Source organism: Oncorhynchus keta, chromosome 35 (genome assembly GCF_023373465.1).
Source record: "Oncorhynchus keta strain PuntledgeMale-10-30-2019 chromosome 35, Oket_V2, whole genome shotgun sequence".
Classification (NCBI taxonomy): Eukaryota; Metazoa; Chordata; class Actinopteri; order Salmoniformes; family Salmonidae; genus Oncorhynchus; species Oncorhynchus keta.
In genome coordinates, this window is record NC_068455.1 from 31,172,790 (window position 1) to 31,185,978 (window position 13,189).

Below are 13,189 nucleotides of genomic sequence, written 5' to 3' on the forward strand. Positions count from 1 at the left end.
TGAGTAAAACACTTTCTAGAAATCTAAAGTAATCCGACGATTAGTTTCAGCGTGCCCCCATGCTTCTTTTCCTCACAGAAACCAACGATAAGAGAAGAGTTTAGTCTGTTTATAGGTTACACACCACACTTACCAGAAAGTTATTTAGTTGGCATTTACGTGTTGGCATTTACGTGTCCCCATTACCATTCAAACATAATCAAAACCTATTTATTTCACTTACTTGCTGTGCTGTTGTTCATTTGTTCAGTCGTTTCATTCTCAACCAGGAATTCATCATACATGTCAAGCAGTAAAGTTTCAGCTCTGTCTGTCCGTGGCCTCTCTTCCCCATTGCGCACTGTCACTGTGTCCGTTTCCATCTTGTCCAGCTGTGTCTGTAACATTTCACATAAACCCTGTTTTCTTGTCTGCATCGAATTAGCGGTCCTTGTACTTAGCATCGAGGATGATGGCAACACAGTAAAGAGGCTCAGAGAATGCCACCGACTCGCTTGTTCACAGCCTCGAGTACTTTAAGCTTTAACCCCACGGTCTGTCGGCATTTTTTTGAGCAGGCGTTTCAATGCCATGACAGAGGGTGTCATGTCTGCTGCAGACACAGTTGATGAGCTTATTTCTCTAGTCAGTTGTTTGAATGGCGCTAGGAGTGTTCATGTTTCAAACATGCTCTCAAATGCCATTGAAATGGCAGCAGCGGTATGAGAACCAGCACATTCTTGAGCATGCAATACGGTTTTCCTCAGTATGAAATCCTCGTCGATCCACTGTGCTGTCAGACTCAGCATGCTCATGGGGCTGACATCGCTGGTTCAAATGTCTGTCATGAAGCTAATAGCAGTGACGCCCATAGCAAGTAGCTCATGGATGTGAATTTCAACAATACCGTGTAACTCCGGTAGGGCAACATCTGAAAGAATAGAGCCTACACGGTAGTGTGTATCGGTGCTCGACCAGTCGGCGAAAGCCAACATCATCCACGACAGAGAACGGTTGATTGTCAAGGGCAATGAATTCCATTATCTTGGTTTTAATGGATTTTGCCTTTGCGTTGTCTCGCTTGTTGTCTCTTTCAAATGACTGTTCGACTTGAACTTGTTTTTAATTGTTGGAAGTGTGCGATTGAGTCTTTTTCTGCTTTAGTTCTGTGTAGCGCTGTATTTTCTGTGGCATCATTACATCCTATACCTGCGTTTATATAGGTATGCACGTCAAGTTTGACATCGGTTTTGCACATCGGGCGTTAAACTAGACATCGGGCCGATGTTGGCATTTTTAGCTAATATCGGCCGATTCCGATATGCTCACCGTAGTTTTTATATCGTGCATCTCTAATATTTACATTACCTGACCATCCCAAGTAAAACTCATCTAGACCGAATAGGGTTTAAGGCATTGTCCTGCCTCCCCCTGCTCAAGGCTTTAATCGCTGGCAAAGGTGCTTCAACAAGTAAAGGGTCTGAATACATATGTGTACTTATGTGTTTCAGTTTTGAATTTTTAATACATTTTCCAACATTTCTAAAAAATAAGATTTTGCTTTCTCATTATGGGGTATTGTTTGTGTGTAGGTGAGGAAAACCAATACATTTTAGAATAAGGCTGTAATGTAACAAAATGTGGAAAGAGTCAAGGGTCTGAATGCTTTCCGAAAGCACAGTAATATAACCATATACAATTGCAGTATCACATGTCTTAGGGGGATAAACTGTGCCATCCCCATGTCGTCTACAATGGATTTGTGCCCTGAGACACCGCAAATCAGACAGGTGTCTGGTGCACCATGAAACCCCGGAAAAATAATTGACTGCTCCACTAAATAAATCTCGGTCGACCAACAGCCCATCGACCAGTCGCTAAATGGGGTCAGCCCTTATAAGGGCACACTGTCATAACGTGCTCAAAAATGCAAATAGCAAGTATAAGAGGTTTATAGCCTTATCATATTTTATTACAGCCATCTATCCTGGACACATTTTATTACCTTATTTCATACTTCCTCAGGCAGTGTCTTTGACCTCTAGACAAGGGGGAGATCTCTCTATTCCTTTTTCTCCACAGAGGGTCTTGGAGGCTGACGCAGCTGAAGATGCTTACCATGACGACTATGACGTGGACACCCCCAAAAAAAGACACAGAGGAAAAAGCAGGGTAGGTGATCCACAGTGACATACTGTACTGTAGTGAACTACTGCTAATGCACATGACTGCCCTAGTTAATAATTAATGAATGGATTCAGTCCCTCACTGGTACTATATTTGCATTCATTATCCGGGCATCTGTGCTGTGAGGACTTCCTGTTATCTGAATACCACTCAGTGCTAGAGAATGAGCTGAATCAATTAATTATAATGCATCAAATCATCTTGGTACCATGGCTAAGTACTATTGTATTTATACTGACAGAATTACATTATAGATTAGTATTTTTTCCCCCATCACAATTCAGTCATAAGCTTTAAAAAAAATACCTGTCCTGAGAAACATTTCCTTCATACAGACTGTTACTATGACATTGATGACAATGGAAACCAGACAAGCTGTAGCTATGAACTACCATCTAACCTATTACCCTGCCAGCCAGTTGAATGCACCTGTAGCTATGAACTACCATCTAACCTATTACCCTGCCAGCCAGTTGAATGCACCTGTAGCTATGAACTACCATCTAACCTATTACCCTGCCAGCCAGTTGAATGCACCTGTAGCTATGAACTACCATCTAACCTATTACCCTGCCAGCCAGTTGAATGCACCTGTAGCTATGAACTACCATCTAACCTATTACCCTGCCAGCCAGTTGAATGCACCTGTAGCTATGAACTACCATCTAACCTATTACCCTGCCAGCCAGTTGAATGCACCTGTAGCTATGAACTACCATCTAACCTATTACCCTGCCAGCCAGTTGAATGCACCTGTAGCTATGAACTACCATCTAACCTATTACCCTGCCAGCCAGTTGAATGCACCTGTAGCTATGAACTACCATCTAACCTATTACCCTGCCAGCCAGTTGAATGCACCTGTAGCTATGAACTACCATCTAACCTATTACCCTGCCAGCCAGTTGAATGCACCTGTAGCTATGAACTACCATCTAACCTATTACCCTGCCAGCCAGTTGAATGCACCTGTAGCTATGAACTACCATCTAACCTATTACCCTGCCAGCCAGTTGAATGCACCTGTAGCTATGAACTACCATCTAACCTATTACCCTGCCAGCCAGTTGAATGCACCTGTAGCTATGAACTACCATCTAACCTATTACCCTGCCAGCCAGTTGAATGCACCTGTAGCTATGAACTACCATCTAACCTATTACCCTGCCAGCCAGTTGAATGCACCTGTAGCTATGAACTACCATCTAACCTATTACCCTGCCAGCCAGTTGAATGCACCTGTAGAAATTTGCTTATCTGTTGGCTGCTTTTTTTGCAAGTGAAATTTCACTTACATTTTTTTTTTTTTTACAAAAATGTAAATTCTTATACAAATCACCTCCCCCCTTTCTATTCTCTCATGTGTATCTTTCCACAAAAAAAAATTAAGAAATCATAGTTTCAACTAATGGGTAGAAATATATCCTAGCATATGCAGTTGTTGGCTGGCAGGAAAATGTCAGTTTGATCTCACAGGTATTAGTGTTTGCCTGTGGAAACACTTCTGATTTGTCGGTTGGACATTTTTAGTTTAGTATGATATGGGGTTATACTGTAGGTTTCCTTTTCATTTGCATGACACTTTGTTGTCATGTACTTCTGCTTGCCACTTTCCTTGAATCACTGAGTCTTTATGACTTCTGCTGGCTTAGCGCTGTGGTCTCCTTGGTCACCATGGTGATGGTGGTTTTGTCCCCACAGGGTCGAATTTCAGGCCGCAGGAGGACAGACATGGATGACCAGGACAAGCCATATAGCTGTGACAGTAAGTAAATGAGTCAAATAATGATCAACCGCCCTCACATATCGTATCAAAAGGTGCATTATGATATCATCCAGTCATGAGACATTTGATCTCCATTTCAACTGGCTGGTTTTGTTAAAGACCTTCTGAAGAGAGCTGATGGTACTACCATGTCTCTGCAAGCTGGTTAAACAGTCTATTTTAATCAGAAAAATGGATATGGATTTCTCTGGTCTGGATGTCTTTCTACAAAGAGATTAGGTGCTGTGGTGCCTTCAGGACAGCATTTCAACGATCTAGCCATCAGGTCTTAACTCCAACTAAATGAAACCTTAACATTTCAGCACTATGTAGATAAGTAATTCAAATCCCCCTTGGAGAACTCTCACATTTTATCAGAGCCATGTGTGTTTCCACTTGCTTCTTACCAGAGATGAGAAGCACAGAGGAGACAGCGTTGTCACTGTCTCAAGTAGGCATTGCATTTGCATGTGGAAAACCTATGCAGGAGTTATGGATTTTCTGTTGTTGTGGGACATACTCATGCCCTTTTTTTGGTTATTTTTTTTGCTTTGTGTTTTCTCAATTTCAGAGAGATGCCAACAAAAGCATAAGTTAAACACAGCGGCGTCTGGTATCTGGACTTGTTGCCTTTTACTGGTATCTTAGGAAATGTGGATTTGTTTGTAGTTGATTAGTATTCTCCGTGATCTTATTGGTGTACTCTATATATCCATTCTCTAAACAATGAGTCCATGTTGTGTGACTCTTGAAACACTTTTGTTCCCACATCAGGTTTATGTTTCTCCTGATCGTGTTCCGTATTACTGAGGTGTGAACCAGTTCCCTGTATTTTCATACCTTTCTCCAACAGATAAGCTAAGCTCCACCATTTGGATCCTATCAGTCTATTTACAGAACTCAACTTGTTGAAATTCTCAAAGCATGTTTTGTTAGATATGACCTTATATGACCAGATATGACCTTATTTGGCAACCTTACTGAGCATACTTGAAGATGCGATAAAGCCATTGTGCAACAAAAAATGACATGAATGCTCATATGTTGAAAACATACTACCTGACACTACCAGTGTCCCTAATGTTGAAATCGAACCTAATGTTTTCAGTGCAGTGATGGGAACATTGTGATGTGAAGGTCTTTTTGAATTTTTACCAAATCCCTGCGTGTCTAGCTCTGAAAGTGGCACAAAGATGCAATACTTAATGTCTCTGTGTTGATAGACATGTTCTAAGAAGAGAAGTGAGTGTTTTGTTTGTGTTTTGTGCCCCCCCCCAGTCTGCGGGAAGCGTTACATGCACCGTACAGGGCTGAGTTACCACTACACCCATTCCCACCTGGCAGAGGAGAGGGGGTCCGAGTCCTCCCGGTCACCCTCCGCACAGCGCTCTGACCGACACAAACGTAAGGCACGCAAACTGATATTCAAGGCCTCTAAAATGTCTCTCTTTTGGTTTCACCATCCACAGAAATAGAAATACACAGAGAGCCAATGTGTGTTTTTAAATATCATGGCTATTCCTAGTATGCAGTTTGCATATTCATGTGAGCTTTGTTGCAGTCAACTAGCTAAAGTAGGGATAGCTGTAGGTGTAACAGTGCATCAGGTAATAATAATAATAATAATATGCCATTTAGCAGACGCTTTTATCCAAAGCGACTTACAGTCATGTGTGCATACATTCTACGTATGGGTGGTCCCGGGGATCGAACCCACTACCCTGGCGTTACAAGCGCCATGCTCTACCAACTGAGCTACAGAAGGACCACACAGGTGTACCTGCGCCTCATGGCTAACCACCTCCCCTGGGCTGTCAACATGTGATTTCTGTCTTCGGTGCAAGTTCACAAGCCCCATTTTTAACCAACAATGTACACGCATAATGTTTAGGTCAACCCTGTCTGAGGACTTTGAAAACACCATTTTTTTCATTTAATTTTGTTCATATCTAGCTGATCCAGCCTTCTGTTCATCCTCTGCAGGTCAGAAGGGTCCAGGTAGTACTGCCATTACCAATAACTACTGTGACTCATGCCGGTGCACCCCAGGCTCCAACAAGCAGAGGGGTAAATCTGGGGAGAGGGGTCCCTGCTCAGTCTGCCGGCGCTCCAGTGAGTACCCTGCTCTGCAACACAGCATCCAAAACCATGACTATGACTAAGCTGTGCTGTAGCTGCTATGTGCTACCATCATCCTGTCATCTTGTTGTTGCCAGCTGGCCGCCCAGAAGAGAAGGAGGACAGCAGGCCGTTTGCTGGGGCAGAGGAACTGTTTGGCACCACCTCGGAGAGTGACACGTCCACGTTTCACGGCTTTGAGGACGATGAGCTTGAAGAGCCCTCGTCAAACGGCAAGGGGACGCCCAACCGATACAGATAGAGAAGAACTTTCTAGGTTTAAAGACTCTTTTTAATATGGATAACCTCTGGCAAAAGTCTGCTGCTTATTTTTAAATGTTTTTATTTAAAGTGATTATTTCAGGAGAGAAATGCAAGAAGTGTTATTTTGTTATCTACTGAACCTTGTTTAATAATTTATGAATGTGTTTTTTTACATTAACTTTGAATGCAACTGAAGGTGTCTCTAGACAAATGACTTGCTCCCTATGTGAAATGGAAAGAATTTCTTGGATTACTTTTCCACTGGAGCGGAAAAGGCAAATATGTTATGAAAAAAACACTGGAACATGTGGATATAATTATGCTCTTTTTGGGATGTTTTGCCAGAGAAAATAAAATCCAATAATTTATCTGAAATTTAGTTAAATGACAATGTCTGGATGAAGAATGAATGTCAACACAACCCCTTCCCTCGACTTGTTGATGTCACTACCCATGCAGTTTGGAAAGACTTCCACTGTTTCACCCTCTGGATTATAATAATGTGAAACTGGAGTGGCGTGAAGCAAAGGATTGATGTGTGAATTAAACAGAGGGTTATACCAGACGCAGGGCATGGCTAGCTGAAAGGTAAGCACCTAGGTCCTATTCAAACATAGTACAGTACTTTCTCATTTAAATACAAGGTGTATTCTTATTCCATCAGTTCATGCCTTGCATTTGCCATCAACAAAGATAAAAACAACTGTTGGTTTTATGCCAGCTATTTTGGAGTGTGTGTGACTCCACAATCTGACCCATTTGTCTCTTGTAGGAGTACCATGGCATGAGGACCCAGGGGGCTTTGCAGCCAGTGAGGGGTGAGGTTCAGGACCCAATTGGGCCTCCACACACCCCTTCACTGGGCCCAAAGACCCTATTCGTCTGACAGTCAGCCACCAAACAGCCATCTGTCCAACCGCTATAATGCCAGCCTGCCAGCGACCACATAACCTAATCCTCCCTAACTCAGATATTTTCTCTTTTTGAAGCAATTTCCCCCCTGAGAATGTATTGTTTTTCTCCTGTGTTTTCGTCCTCTACGGCTGTGGCCACCATGTCCAGCCAGCGGGATCCAATGTGACACTGAGACGTCATTAACTTCATCACTGTGCCAGCCTGCGACCCAGGCAAGAAACCAGCTCTGACAGCCATGATGACCCAGTGACCTCACTGGAACCACCCTGAACTTTAACCTCTGCCCCTGTCATAGCGGCGGTGCTGGACTTCCTCTGTCACTTATACAACAAAACCTCTGGACTACTTAGACATTCTCTTACTCTTTTTAATGTCACTTGAGCAGGCCAAACAAATCAAGAGCGTTCTTGAATCCCTTTCATCCTGAAGTTAGAATCGTGCTATGTTCCTTTGTTTTGAACACGATATTGACAGTTTGGGTTGTTAGTGTCATTTTGGTGAGAGGTGGATATTTTATTATTCTGTTTGTTCGGGCTTTGTTTATACCTCTGTCTTTCTACAATACCTACTTCTACTCAGGCGTATGATTTGTACTGCTGTTAATTGTTCTCTCTGCGTCATGATGCATTCATTGTCAGCCACTGTCCCCTGCCTGCCTTATGTGATTGTATCCCTATGGTTTAGTCATCACAATAACACGTTTAGTGATCCCAGCTCTAACAAATCCCAGTATTCTGAACTGTGCCCAACCAAGTTCATGGGCACATTACTCCATATTTTCTCCTTCCTCTGACTCACTTGTCAAATGTTTTTGTCCAGAATCACTTACAAGGCGTGTGTGCATAATGCAAGGATAGTTGCTTACAATTGCAGAAGGAGTCTTTAAGCTGTAAAACAATGTTATTTTTTACATTTTGCTTAAGTGCTATATAGCTACGTTTACACGGGCAGCCCAATTCTGATCTTTCTTCTACTTATTGGTCTTTTGACCAATCGCATCAGATCATTTCCTATCAGATATTTTGTGTCTTAAATGTTGACTCTAGACACTCACTCACATAAACGTTCTTAACACTGAATTCCCTCAGGGACCCGTTCATCCAGTTTTTAGGACTTCTAATGGAGAATTATTTTGGTATCAACAACAACCTCTCCATCAATTACTGTGTTTCCATGGTTACCTCAAAGGTCTTAAGTTAGTCATATTAAATGACAACCTGGTTGCTATTATGGTCATTGTTTTTCTCTCAATTGTGACGTCCTCGAACAAACAGCATGATACAGTATACTTCCAACCAACACTTCATGGAAGTCAGTGATGTCTGGCTGTATAGAAACAAGTGTCATCACCACCAATCATGTACTCGTGCATAGCTTGTATACCTCATAAAAGAGTCAGACACAGCAATAACCCCAGAGCTCTTAGCAAGCCTTCCTGAGTTAGAAGGAAGCACAGGGGTCGGAATTAGAGCCAAGAGATGAAATGGACTTGACCAGTCATTTTATCTTCAACTGTAAATAACTCAAATCGAGAGAATTTAAGTCTTTGTTAAACTATTTTTATTGTATTGAAAGAAAATAAAGAATGAGACGCTGCCCTCTGGATATTTGTGGATGTTTGTCTGCGGTCCTATGTAACACTATTGTAGTCATTACAATGTTACCACATACTGTAAATGAGAGGTCACCATGTAGACAGAGGTCCAAAGGTTTTATTATTTGGTGCCCACAAGATATCAGGTGCATGGGTATTTTACATCGATAATAGTCATCTTGCTGTTTGAGAAACTAGAAGCACAAATTCCCTGGATATGTTACATGCATAGTAATGTGCCCATACCATAACATGTGCTTTTAGATAATGGAAATCTATAGAGTCGATTTATATACAATGCACTCTGTACACTATTGTGTTTGTGCCGACAATATTTTTAAACACTGACTCAATACATGAAGCATCTCTACCTTACAGTCAAGAGGTTATCAGTTTATGATAATCATAAATATTAACCAGTACAGTGTATTGCAGCAACTCTAATTGAAACAATTATTGAAATAATTCTCAGTATTTCAAGAACTTGGGACTGTAACGTTCTATCTGAAAAAAAGATGATTCTGATATAATTGCCATTAAAGTTCCGAACCCTTCGCTCTAAGCAATTTTTTTATTTTTAACTTCACATGAATTGTGTTATTTAGATCACTATATAGATAGAGAACACTGAACAGAACTGTCAATAACTGAATTTTGACAATGCAGATTGAACATTATAGTACCTAGCTCTCGATTTGTATTTCATATTGTCTCTGGCATAACTGTGTATGCAACCAATAAACTTTGATCTGAGTTGATCATGTGCCCCCCCCTCCCACCACACGAGGGAGTTGTTGTTGTGCTGTGAATGATACCCTCTTCTAGCTCAGGACTTTGGGAGGGCAGAAGTGGTATGTACTCTATGTTCCAGTTCCAGGGGTGGATGCAATATCTCAGTCAGGTGTATATCATGAGTTTGTCCTTTCAGCAGTGATGCTCCTGTTCTGTTCAGTGGTGGGGCTCGAGGGAATTTCCCTTTTGTGTTTGAAGATAGAAGAGGATCAAGCAGACTGATGGGTCTTTGTTCACGTGACTTTTACTCCCCAGCTCAGACTCCCTAAACTCCATTCCGCCAGAGCATTTTCCCTAACAAGCATCCACACTGTTTGGCAAATAACAATGGCTTGCAACATGATGAGCACATACACATCTCTCTGACCAAAAGACTGGACTATGGATAAATGACTGAGCATGTAGGTAATGGTTTACATTGACACTCATGCAACAGAAAGGCTAGTACTGAATAAAACTTAATTTCGTAGGCTGTTAAACGTTATACTGTAGGACACCTCTGCTTGCGGGGTGAAATGAGGCCCTGGTCTCAATGGGTTCCCCTGGTTAAAGAAGGTTAATAAATAATTTGACATGAAATAAATATTCCTGCCACACCTCCTGTTATAGGGCAGGGCAGGCCACCATGTTCCACAGAGGTTGTGCATGGTTTTTACTCCATTAGATGGTAGTGATGCAGGGCTATTTTCATTAGGGGCCTGTAAGGCATGTGAATGTCACTTAAGTATCTCTGCGACTGATCAGATGTGGCACTTATTTGGCATGTATCTGTTTGAATAGGTCCAGAATAATATGTAAACCCCATGATGCCGTGTAAAATACTAAATAAGGCTGAAATCACAAATGTATAAACTCATTGACATTTTCCATAAGGGATAGGGTTTTGAAACATTATAGCTATCTATATTGATTGAATCAAATGGTAGGTGTTCCAGAGTGTATGATCGTCTATGTAAAATACTAGAGCTTTCTTGTCCAGGTCTCCTTACAGAAATAAGCCGTTGACCTCAATTGGACTTCATGATTTCAATTAATAAAAATCCAACCACAGCATGAATTCTAAACAAACTAAATGTTTTGATGAAACATGCAATGCTTCATTGTAGATTCTCTATCAAGGCCTTATACCTACTCTTGGAATGTAATGAAGCATGGAGAATTTCCCTCAAAGTTACTTCACCGGTCTTCTATAATAACAATTATAATACCTTAGATTTATGGGCAAATAAAAATATATTCCCAATCACTGCAAAAAATAACAGGTTTTACATTTCCATCAGTGAACAGGATTATGCGGTGTACTGTATAAGAAAAAATATGACATAGATTTAGATAGATATAAAAAAGAGATTTGTTATCCTGCTGTCTTTATTGCTGACTGCCTAGTGAGGGCAGATGGAAATGTATATATGTATATACCACATTATGACTCTTTGAGCTTGTATGTCGCCCTACTGTAACTGTGTGTGCCTGTACTGTATGCATGCCATGTAGTGAGTGGGTCAAGGCCCTGGCTGGCATGATCCATTCCTCTGTAATTCTGTGAGTATTCCTAACCCCAGTTCTGCATGGTACTGTCTGTAACCCTTCAGAAGAGGGCCTCCTGCCCCCGGCACGCCCCTCTCCCCACATGGTCATGACCCCACCAGGGGTGTCTGTCTGTGCCCCTCCTGCCCAGGCAGTGTCAGGAGGACTGCATCAGCCCTGTCAGCCGCTTGCCCGTCAAAGACTTTCCCTGGAAGATGGAAACAAACCTTAGTGGCTGGGTTTCTGAAAAACCATGCAGTCTGTGTACATTGCTGTGCCAAGAAAGTACTTAGACAAGCTATCCCTGCCAACATGTTGAGCACTTACCTGTACTTTTCAGATTTTTTAAAAAGAAATGCAAGTAAAAGACCTCTGTACTACTAGCCTTCACAATCATTTTGACCTTGAAAAAGGTCTTCGTTGGACCGCGTGCCTGTGTCACAGCCCTAGTTTCTGGTAACTTACCACACTGCGGGTGAACTTCTCCAGGGAGGTACGACGGCCCTGCTCACTCTCTGTCTGTGACTAGAGGCAGGGTGGTGTGGAGGTTGGGTGGGGGTGAGAAACGGTGAGAGACACGGGGAAGGGAGGAGATGAGGGAATGTTAGAAGCGTTTCAAGGCAAAACACATTTTAGGCCATGAAGCCAGAAGCAGTGGCTGTGGTAGAGAAGCTAGGGACCAGGCCAGCAGGGGGGAGTGCCTTTTCAGGGGACGAGATATCACAGGGATGCTGCTCACCAAGAGAAGATGATGCTTTGATCTGCTGTGGTGCTGATCATCCTAGTACACAGTATAACAGCACTTGCTTTATTTTCTGTTTTAGAGAGCCATGATTGTATGTATAAATCTGAAGGAGTCAAAGAATATAATAAGTGACAAAACTAATCAAGCAAAGGTAAGCTAATGTCTCAGTTTAGATGTAAATGGAGATATAGTATTTGTAGAAAGTGTAGATTTTATTATAAATGTATCCTCTTACAAAAAAGGATGGAGTGCTTTCAAACATATTTAGTAAATGCACAATATCCCAGGTGGAGGGTGCGACTGATTAGGGTTAGTTATAGTAGAGCTCACCGGCTTCTTTCTGGCTAGCAGGAGGTCCTGATAGATGTTAGATCTCAGGAAGCGTGCATAGCTGTCACTTTTCATCAACTTGAAGATGTGCTCCTGGAGAAGAGGGAAGAGGTGGTGGTGATGAGGGGGGGAGAAAGACAGGGAGAGTTGAGATTATGTAAGAAGGCACGGGGGAGCTGAATGTTAACCATGCGTGCTAACATGGAGGGACTAAGGGAGGGAGGGAGAGGTACGAAGGGTGGGAGGGAGGAGTCTCCCGAGACAGGGCTGAGTGAACACAGAGCCATCCACGCTAATGCACCATCAGGCAGTCACCATCAAACAAAGCTAATACAGTTTGAACCTAAGGAATCTAGGATGAATGCATGGGCTATTCATAGGCATTACTCGGCCCATTAGGCCCTGGCTAACCTAACATAGCAGGCCTAAAAAGACAACTGAGCTGAGTTTCCACATCCGTTTTTCAGAGGAAAAGGAAGCTTGGTTGAATTAACTGTATCCCTGAAAACCGAATGCATTCGGTTGCTTGCAACTACGCTAAGGATGGGCCCTGGCAACCACAGATTCTTCACCGCTATTCACTCACTTCCTTCACACTTCATCTATCCATCCACACCCCTCTCAGCCACTAATGTGCAGGGGGTTTACTGTATGTACAGTAGTAGCAGCAGTATTGACTGTGTGTGTGGGCGTGCGTGCATATGCGTTTGTGTGCATAGGGGAGGTTGTGATACATACCTGTGCGTCCTCATAGCTGTATCGTCCAGGGTCTTGGAGGTTATGGCTGGTGCGCTCATAGCTGTGGGAGTCCAAGTTGATGGAGCTGGGCGCTCCCTCTGCCAGGAACTCCTGCCAGATCTCCTGGGCCCTGGTTGCCACGTTCTCCAGGGGCCTCCGCTTCAGGTCCTGCACTGCCAACCAAAACCTAGCCAAGGGGCACAGGGAGGGCACAGCCAATAGAGATCAGTGTCTG

The 13,189-nt window shown here is 42.6% G+C and overlaps 2 protein-coding genes across 9 annotated transcripts in view; one reads left to right on the forward strand and one right to left on the reverse strand.

Moving 5' to 3' along the window:
* Nucleotides 1-8,833, forward strand: part of LOC118368328 (zinc finger protein DPF3-like) — a 54,635-nt gene extending 45,802 nt beyond the window's left edge. For 2 of the 4 annotated variants that reach the window (XM_052496872.1, XM_052496873.1), the window contains 5 exons: nt 2,062-2,151; nt 3,868-3,931; nt 5,210-5,340; nt 5,915-6,043; nt 6,148-8,833. In XM_052496872.1, the coding sequence (XP_052352832.1) occupies nt 2,062-2,151; nt 3,868-3,931; nt 5,210-5,340; nt 5,915-6,043; nt 6,148-6,345 (612 nt within the window). In that variant the 3' untranslated portion in view covers nt 6,346-8,833. The remainder of the gene's footprint in view (nt 1-2,061; nt 2,152-3,867; nt 3,932-5,209; nt 5,341-5,914; nt 6,044-6,147) is intronic. The other 2 variants (XR_008093031.1, XM_035752349.2) reach the window with 2 other exon arrangements.
* An 87-nt stretch (nt 8,834-8,920) lies between these two features.
* Nucleotides 8,921-13,189, reverse strand: part of LOC118368327 (regulator of G-protein signaling 6-like) — a 64,178-nt gene continuing 59,909 nt past the window's right edge. For 3 of the 5 annotated variants that reach the window (XM_052496867.1, XM_052496869.1, XM_052496868.1), the window contains exons 14-18: nt 12,955-13,141; nt 12,217-12,309; nt 11,881-11,922; nt 11,607-11,666; nt 8,921-11,349 (exon numbers count right to left, since the gene is read on the reverse strand). In XM_052496867.1, coding sequence (XP_052352827.1) covers nt 11,299-11,349; nt 11,607-11,666; nt 11,881-11,922; nt 12,217-12,309; nt 12,955-13,141 — 433 coding nt within the window. In that variant the 3' untranslated portion in view covers nt 8,921-11,298. The remainder of the gene's footprint in view (nt 11,350-11,606; nt 11,667-11,880; nt 11,923-12,216; nt 12,310-12,954; nt 13,142-13,189) is intronic. The other 2 variants (XM_052496871.1, XM_052496870.1) reach the window with 2 other exon arrangements.